Here is a 10,000-nt window from a genome sequence, read left to right as displayed (position 1 = left end):
TTAGTATTATTATTATTATTATTATTATTATTATTATTATTATTATTATTATTATTAACAAATGACCGCAGGGGACTCGAAGTTTTGTGAAACTCTTCATTTACCCTTTGGAGAAAAGGACAACGATGTTTGGCAAATATCAGAAAAATGTTTGAAAAAGGGGTTGGCAAATATTTGGCAAAATGTCTGGCAAATGTCGGGCAAATGTTTGGCAAAAACGCTTGGGCAATATTTGGCAGAATGTTTGACAAAATTTATGGCAATAGTGTTTGGCAAAATGTTTGACAAATGTTTAGCTAAGTATGTATGGTAAAATGTTTGGCTTTTTTGACAAATGTTTGACAAACTGACATTATGGGAGGCAAATATTCGGCAAATGTTTGTGAAAATATTTCCCGAAAGAATAATGTTTCTATAAACCCTCCAGGTAATAAAGCAAGACCAGCTAAAGTGCAAAACTTCGAAATCATAAAAAAAAAAACTTCAAGGAAGGAGATATGGAATAACGACAAAAGCGTCCAAATGGGCAATCACTAAGAACGCTTTACTAAGAAAAATTTACCAACATTTAACAGAGGCTCTTCTGACGCTTAGAAAGGCCAAATTCACTATTGACGCTTCACAAGGAAATAATAAAACCGATTCTAATAATTTGCAAAAATAAAAGTCACTGCTTTACATACGACTGAAAATAAGGACGAAAACATGCACATACCTTTCGCAAAAAAAAAAGTGGTCTATTGGAACGTTGAGGGACAATATCCCTTCAAATACTTTGTTTCTCAACCCCCCGCCCCCCCAAGAAATATAAATCCCTTTAAAATCTTAAATAATATAACAAAAAAGCTCCCCTCCTAACCAGGGTAAAATTATATCAATAAAAGAGTACAGAAATATATCCACAAAAACTTGGAGTAAAAACTCCAAACAATGATCGCATGCCTTCGTGGAGCGCAGTTAAGCTTGATTGGCTAATCCATACTCTCACTGATTAGCGAATTTCAGGGCAGAGTTTTTTCTTTTTTTTTCTCTGTAAAAGAATTTCGTAGCTCCCACGAGACCAATTTCGTAGTAATTTTCGGCCTTATAATTGGGATATCAGATGCACTTTGAACAAGTAATCCATAATTACATCAAATCCACTTTAAGTTCACCCGAATTAAGTACTTGATGAGGATTACAATATAGCACATACATACACAAATCACAGAAATTAATCCGCAATTGCGTAATATCCATTTTAAGTTAATCCGAATTATAAGCGTGAAGTGGTTCACAACATCGCACATACATACAAAGATTACAATAATTAATCCGTAAATACGTAAAATCCGCTTCGAGTTAATCCGATATTCGTTCAGTGGATTACAAAATCCACACATACATAAAAATTACGAGCATTTTAAATGAAATGATTATGAATAATTCATCTGTCATGTAAATATATAACCAACATGAAAACACAAGGACCATCAAACAATATCTACTCAGCATCTTTGAGGATTCCCCTCGTTAGCATCCTTCAAAAAACAGCTAGGTCTGCTAGGATGAACAGCCACAGCATCCTACCACAGCCCATTCACAACTCTTCCAGTAGTGTCCTCCTCCTCCTCCTCCTCCTCCTCCTCCTTCCACCGCCCCCCGCCCCATTCCTCTAAATCCCCCAATCCGCAATGTCAAGTGCCCTGACGATGCCCACTGCACTCAATTCGTCTACCCCTCAGCACTTCCCCCACTCTCTCTCTCTCTCTCTCTCTCTCTCTCTCTCTCTCTGTTACTTTGTCACTATGTTCAGTTCTCTCTCTCTCTCTCCGTACTTTGTCACTCTCTGTGCGTTCCGTTCTCTCTCTCTCCTCTCTCTCTCTCTCTCTCTCTCTCTCTCTCTCTCCGTTACTTTGTCAGTGTGTGTAGTTCTCTCTCTCTCTCTCTTCTTACTTTTGTCACTCTCTGCGTCCCATTCTCTCTCTCTCTCTCTCTGTTACTTTGTCACTCTCTTTGTGTTCCCCCATCCTCTCTCTCTCTCTCTCTCTCTCTCTCTCTCTCTCTCTCTCTCTCTCTCTCTCTCCGTTACTTTGTCAGTGTGTGTGTTCCGTTCTCTCTCTCTCTCTCTTACTTTGTCACTCTCTGTGTTCCATTCTCTCTCTCTCTCTCTCTCTCTCTCTCTCTCTATGTCTCTGTTACTTTGTCACTCACTTTGTATTCCTCTCTCTCTCCTCACTCTCCGCTCTCTCTCTCTCTCTCCTTCCCCCATCATCCCCCGCCCACTCCATCTTAATTGAAGTAACCTTGTGGGAACCATTAAGGCAAGTCTCGTTTATGGCGGCTTTATTACGGGGGATGGTGGATGCTGGACATCCCCGCTGACACTATCATCATCATCATCATCATCATCATCATCACCTTTCCTGGCATCATCATTACCATCTTTACTTGAGGATTTAAATATGCTTCCTGTGTCTTCCACCATAGCGTCACCATCAATCGTAAAATCATCATAATCATCATCATCATGACCCTCATCATATTCACCATCACGACTTAACCAGTCAACTATAATGGATAAGGGTATCATGTCCAACATTCAGTATTTTCACCTACAGATAATTTTGTAAAAAATCTCTCGAGTGTCTCCCAAATCAGCTACACCATTTTTCTGATCTCTCATTGTCTTTAAACACCACAATCACCAAAAACTGTATCACAATCACTTCATTAAAATAAAAAATTTTTGAATAAAAAAAAAAGCGAGCAAAAAAATAATAATAAATTCACAGATCACTGCCATCCCAAACTATGTTGGCCCAATTATCACCAACATAAACCCCATCACCATCAACATAATCACACCATCAGCATAATCATATCATATATATATCACCATCATCACTGCTATCATCACCCATCCCATTGCTATTTCTCACGAGAGGCAGGAAACGCAGGAACGACGAGGCTAAAAAACAAAACAAAAAAACAAAAAAAACAAAAGAAAAAAATTCTTGCGTGTTTCTCTGTTGCACGACGGAGGGAGATTCGCTCCTTCCTTCATGATATAATAGCCGTCGCATCTTTTATCCTGCCCTTTTATTTCGCTGCTTTTTTATCGGCTGTGTTTTTTTTTTATTTTATTACTACTACTATATTCGACTGCTATTCCTTTGATGGAATGGTTTACAGGAAAGAGAAATGATAGTCAACTGGTTTTATTTATTCTAATGGTTAGTGTTTTTGTGGTTATAATAATATTATATATCTATACATACATAAATATATATATATATATATATATATATAAATATATATATATATATATATAAATATATAAATATATAAATATATAAATATAATAAATATATAAATATATATATATATAAATATATATATATATATATATATATATATATATATATATATATATATATATAGATATATATATATATATAGATATATATATATATATATATATATATATATATATATATATTCCTTAAATCTACGGTAGAAAGGTGAGTGAAAATGGCTACTTGGAACAAGTACTTTCGTAGTTTATTCTACATTTTCAAGTTCACGCTGAATATAACAGAAGTTGACAGACCTGTTTTTGTATATAAAGGTCTGTCAACTTCTATGATATTCAGCGTGAACTTTATATATATATGTATATATTAATTTGGCTTATATACGCATTTTACACATCGATACACCACATGAACGCACACTACACAAGCACCTACAAACATAACACATATTTTCGCATCGGAAAACATGAGCAGTGCGTGCATTCTAAACGCACACGCGCGCAAGCACGCAAGCAAGAGTCATCGTAGCGTGAGGACTACGAATCAAATTGACCAACGAAGGGAAAGGCTTGACAACTGCTCTGTCATCATCTGTGACGGCTTCATCGCATCAGGGAAAAAATCGCAGGAAATGAAGAAGAGGAGAAGAAGAAGAAGAAGAAAGGGGGAAGAAGGGGGGGAGAGAGAGAGAGAGAGAGAGAGAGAGAGAGAGAGAGAGAGAGCAAGAAGAAGAAGAAGAAGAAGGAAGAGGGAGAGAGAGAGAGAGAGAGAGAGAGAGAATGAAGAAGAAGAAGAAGGTAGAGAGAGAAGAGAGAGAGAGAGGAGGGGGGATGGGATGGGGTAGCAAGATTCATTAGTGGATCAGTTTGCATGTTTATTTTCTATGGAAGAGAGGAGAGAGAGAGAGAGAGGAGAGAGAGAGAGAGAGAGAGAGATTGCATATACAGATCTGACACTCATGATCGACTCATATATATATATATATATATATATATATATATATATATATATATATATATATATATATATATATATATATACTATATATATATACTATATATATACTATATATACTATATATACTATATATATATATTATATATATATATACTATATATATATATATATATATATATATATATATATATATATTATATATATATATATATATATATATATATATATATATATATATATACACCAGACTAACCTACTTCATAAGTCTCTCTCTCTCTCTCTCTCTCTCTCTCTCTCTCTCTCTCTCTCTCTCTCTCTCTCTCTCTCTCTCTCTCTGATCAATACCACTTCATCATCACCAGATTTAGTCAGTTCTTGCTGATTTACTATTTTCACTTTGCTAAAAACATAAAATTCATCGTAATTATTTCTACTACAGCGTAATTTACCGTCAGTCACCGTAATTACCCATAAATAACGCTCATAATCACATAAGGCTATTACAGATCGAGCACTTAAGCCAAATGACCACAAGTGATTTATTTCACAATTAAACGGGGCAATATGTTATAAAGGTTACTTTTATAACCTAACTTTACCACGTATAGGGATTTAACGCAGTAGAAGTGTTTTCACGAAATAATTATAAAGTATTGACTGTAATTCAAAATATATAACAAATGTTAATAAATAATAAAAAAATATTAAATGTTATAAGCGGCATTAATTAACAAACAGATTAAAAGCTATATACTTTTCTTAGGGTAAAACTAGGCATCTTTCTGTTTTAATTAACAGAAATTAAAAGCGTCTTACCTTTAAATAAGGCAAACATTAATAAACATAAACCTGTGTTTTTATTTAAATTTCACAGGAAAATACACAATCACATATCAAATTCATTCGACAGTCGAATAACAAGGTCAAATTCATTCCATTGTCGATTTCAGACAGAAATTTGTTCCATGGAACACCAGCACATCAAGCATTAGCCAAATGAACTTTGCGCTTACACATAATATCCCGGCAGTCGCGAGTTTTGGTGTTTCATTCCTTTGCGTCAAGATGTGGCAGAAATCTATCATAATCCTACTCAAAAGAATTGGTAAACAGTTATTAGCTATGACTGGTCAAGCTAGGATTCTCTTGGGGTATAAAGGATTGTAATGCAGTAGCTTTGAAGATGCTAAGCTTATTAACTAATGGGATTTTTGACAGTTCATGTGACTGGGGAGGGTTAAGCAAGGACATAAACAAATGGAATAAAATAAAATCGATCAAAAGCATGGCGTAAAAGCAAAGGAGTGAAACTGAAGCAAGAGAAACGTCTTGTTTACAAATGCATTTAATAAAGCAAATTTCTATAATATTGAATTTAATATATATATATATATATATATATATATATATATATTATGTATATATATATATTATCTATTATATATATATATATATATAGACTACTATATATATAATATTCTATATCTAGATATATAGATTGATAGATATAAAGTATCTATCTATCTATCTATCTATCTATCTATCTATCTATCTATCTATCTATATATATATATATATATATATATATATATATATATATATATATGTGTGTGTGTGTGTGTGTGTGTGTGTGTGTGTGTGTTTTATGCAATGTTTTTCCCTATTTTAGTGTTTACCACTCTCATAATATTAACAGTGCATACCTAATGTGAGTTTTTTCCAAGGTAAAATATCTCTCGCTCTCTCTCTCTCTCATACACCTCGCCATCTGACCAGTAAAAAAAAATCAATATCGGTAACGTATGGACGAGGCAGATTCCACGAATACATTTGCATCTGTTACATTAATCCTGGTGCTGTACAGGCCTTGTATAGGCCTAACTGACACGTACTTTATACCAAAAGGTAATGATACTACCCTTTTTATGGCTGTCTTAATTAACCTGATATGCTAAGTAAGTTTGTAAACGCTTCATGGAAGAGTTTATATGCGTTGTAATTTTTCTTGCGATTGAGGGAAAGTGATTAGGGCTATTTAGCTCACTTATATCTTAGTCAGTCTCCTGTTCACGCCCACGACAGTACATGGATGGCCTCACGTCACCCAACCCACCCACTGCCCCATCCTCATGATTGTCCTTCCCTAAATGCCGCCCATTTCCACCACCTGCACCCACCATGACAACTGTTACCGTCGGCCCTCTCCCTCACACTACATTCACTCACCCACCACAGACCTCACCTACCAATAACACGGGTCCCAAAACCAACCATCAATGCCCGACTCCGCCAAAAAGATTCGTATTTTTAAAATTTATTTTCCTGTTCTCGTTTGCACGTGCCTTATCTCTTCCTGCGAGCTTGTCCCTGGATTATCCTGCTCTCTCTCTCTCTCTCTCTCTCTCTCTCTCTCTCTCTTCGCTTACCTTTCTGCCAAAAGTCGAGTTATTCAACCCCCAAAACCTATGTGTGTATGTGCGTGTGTGTGTGTGAGCTTGTCCATGGATTATTCTGCTATCTCTGTCTTCAGCTTTCTCGCTTTATTTCTCCCTCTCTCTCTCCCTCCCCATCTCTCTCTTTTCACACACCTTTCTCCCAAAAAGTTTTATTCATTCAACGTCCCACCGCCTAAAAAAAACGATGTGTATGTGCGCGCGCTTGTCAGTGGATTATTCTGCTATCTCTTTCTTCCACTCTCACTTCTCTCTCTACCTCTCTACATCTCTACCTATCTCTCTCTCTTCCACTCTTTCTCTCCCTCTATCTCTATCACTCCTCTCTTCGCATACCTTTCTGCCAAAAGTCGCACTCATTCAATGTCCTACCCTCCCCAAAAATCATGTGTGTGTGTGTGTGTGTGTGCTGCCACCTGTTGGCGTTTTTCCGAAGCGTTCTCTTCCTGGCAATCTCTCTCTCTCGCTCTCTCTCTCTCTCTCTCTCTCTCTCTCTCTCTCTCTCTCACGCTTTGCAGTCTATCCCCTGAACTATTAGAGACAATTCATTCGACTGTATGTTTGCTGTCACGCTCAAATGCACATCGGGATTAAGGCTGGGTCCGACATGATGCCAGCCAGGCACCGGTTTTGCCCAATGGAAGGAGGGGGGTCTGCTTCAGAATAAGTGCTTGAAGACACGAAAAGGAAAAGGAGTGAAATTTGAATTTATTTGACTTTATGGGGAACTATATGACTTAACAAAGCGTTCGTAAAAAGTGACGGCTGACTTGACATAGAAAACAAAGAAACAATATAATAATAATAATAATAATAATAATAATAATATAATAATAAGTAATAATAACTAATAATAATATAATAATAATAGTCATTTACATTCTCTACGCCAACTTCTTGAAGACAATTACTGCATTTTACTTATAATTTGCCGCACTGGCATAAGGCCGCCTTAATCTAAATAAACCAAGTGTTATAATAACTTTCACAATTCACAACCGATTTTCCATAAATAATCTCCATTAGGAGGTAGCTTATTCTCCTGTTATGACATTCTTCAAAAGATTTCCTCGAGTCATCCATCATTTATAGTTTTTTTTTTCTCTCTCTCTCTCTCTCTCTCTCTCTCTCTCTCTCTCTCTCTCTCTCTCTCTCTCTCTCTTAAAAGAAGCCTACAAGGATAAAAAGGATTAATTCAAGAGAGCTGTTGGTATAAGAGTGATAGCAGCCAGAAAACATAAGTCCCCCAAAAGGAAGCAACACAACGAATATATTTAGTGTGCTCTCAGAAACAGAAGAGGAAATAATCTTAATTAGAGATCAGGGCTTAAATTTTGTGGCCAAAAATAGAAGTGAGAGAAAAGTTAATTCTTACCCAGGTTCAGGATCCAAGAAGATAGCCGAGGCAGTGAAAAAAATCAAGGTAAATAATAGAAAAAGTGCAATCATAGTGCAGGGAGAAGGAAACGACTTATTTCTAAAAGATGAAATAACTGGCCAGACAGAAGGTCTTGCAGCCAACCTGGCTATTGTTGTAGAGAACATCCGTGAGAAAACTGATAAAAAGCATTCTTACAGGACTTCTACTACTCCCTTATCAAGGCAATTGGAATCAATGACAGACTGGAGCTAACATGCCATGAAAAAAGGTGGGTTTGTAAACTTTTGGGACAGATTTATTGGGAATTTGGAAGGAGCAAAACTAATAAGAAACCTTCTCAACGAAAACCTCTTGAAACACTTCAGTGAACTGAACAGTCAAGGGAAGAAATCGAAAAGCTCCCAGAATCCGGTTAGTAATAGCAGTGCAGGAAACAGTGACAGTAAGAGAAACTAATAAAGCCACCGAGGACAAAAGAAAAGATAGACAAGTCCCTCAGAGTTGGCTGGCGCGGTTTAATACACACTCTACTCGGACCAAAGTAGATCACTTCAAAGCATTGGCGGCAAGTGAAGAATTAGACATAATAGGTATCACAGAAACATGGTTACAAGAGGCAACACGAGACTTTGTAGAAGATTACCAGATAGCTGGATAATAATTGTTCAAAAAAGATACTCAATAAAAAAGGTGGAGGCGTTACGTTATATGTCACGGACAACCTCAGTCCAATAGAGTGTAAAATTACAACCATGCAAGAAGTGATCGGCATCAATATAAACTGTCTAGGGAAGAAGATAACTAATACTAGTGTACAGACCTCTCCACCAACCACAGATGTCCATGAGGAGCTCTATGCACTACTAGGACTAGAGATAAACAACAAACTCTGCAGAATAATGGGATATTCAGCAATACATAGGGACACAATGACCTCCGCATCAAACGTAGAATGAAAGAAACTTTTAGATTTTGTAAAAAATTAATTTCTCCACCAATGGGTTTTTTAGACATCGCCTTATCTACAGAAGATAACCTAGTGTCTGACCTTTCACTAGGTGCAAATCTAGGTAAATTAGACCATAAAATCATATAATTTTAAATTAATATTAAACATAAAAAAAGAGAAGAAGATATTAATGAGGTTAGACTACCGTCGACAAGACCTAAAAAAGCTAAAGGAGTACGTTAAAAATCTAGAGTAGGACGAGAACACAGTCATAGATAAGTACTGGGAAGCCTTTCATGAGGAATACACAGAAAAACGCTCTAGATATATACCATTAAAGCAAATACTAACAAATGGCAACCTTCACCTGAGTGGTTTAACAGAGAAATTAAAAATAAGTGAAAGACTACACAAATCAATGAACCCACACCCAACACCAATAGAAGCAAGCAGGCATAAAGAATTCTGTACACTGGTGGACAAGGTGGACAAATTAGTAAGAAATGCAAAGATAAATGAGGATAAGAGTTGAAACAAGTCTGTAAAGAAAACCCAAAAGAATTCTTTGCGCATGTTAATAGTAGGAAACCAATAAAAAAATAGCATAGGTCCCCAAAGAGACAATAGAAGTAACCTGGCGAACTCAGACATGGATAAAGCAGAGTTACTGAATAAGTTTTTTTACTAGTGTTTTCACAATTGAAGACACTACCTCAATACCGGAACCTGCTATTAAATGTGAAGTGGCAGAATTGTTTGGCAAAATAATATTTACAGAAGAGGACATTAAAAACAAAATAGACAAACTCAATAAGTTCAAATCTCCTGGCCAGGATGGGATTCATCCTAGAGAAATTAAAGAGTAAAAGAGGAGATTGTTCCTCACCTATATAAACTCTACAGAAAAAATGTGTAGACCAATCTGTCTAGCGTCGGGCGTTTGTAAGATTTTTGAGTTCATAAT

General features: G+C 36.1%; 2 protein-coding genes across 4 annotated transcripts in view; both read right to left on the bottom strand.

The window, feature by feature from the left end:
* The window catches only part of LOC135224450 (synaptogenesis protein syg-2-like), a 563,172-nt gene that overhangs the window by 485,456 nt on the left and 67,716 nt on the right, over positions 1-10,000 (bottom strand). The window lies entirely within an intron of this gene.
* Positions 2,315-10,000, bottom strand: part of LOC135224770 (uncharacterized) — a 31,449-nt gene continuing 23,763 nt past the window's right edge. The window contains exon 5 of the mRNA XM_064264093.1: positions 2,315-2,550. Coding sequence (XP_064120163.1) covers positions 2,315-2,550 — 236 coding nt within the window. The remainder of the gene's footprint in view (positions 2,551-10,000) is intronic.

This window comes from Macrobrachium nipponense, chromosome 12 (genome assembly GCF_015104395.2).
Source record: "Macrobrachium nipponense isolate FS-2020 chromosome 12, ASM1510439v2, whole genome shotgun sequence".
In the NCBI taxonomy this organism is placed as follows: domain Eukaryota; kingdom Metazoa; phylum Arthropoda; class Malacostraca; order Decapoda; family Palaemonidae; genus Macrobrachium; species Macrobrachium nipponense.
The sequence above is the reverse complement of the archived record's forward strand: the minus strand, read 5'-3'. Positions and strand labels throughout refer to the sequence as shown.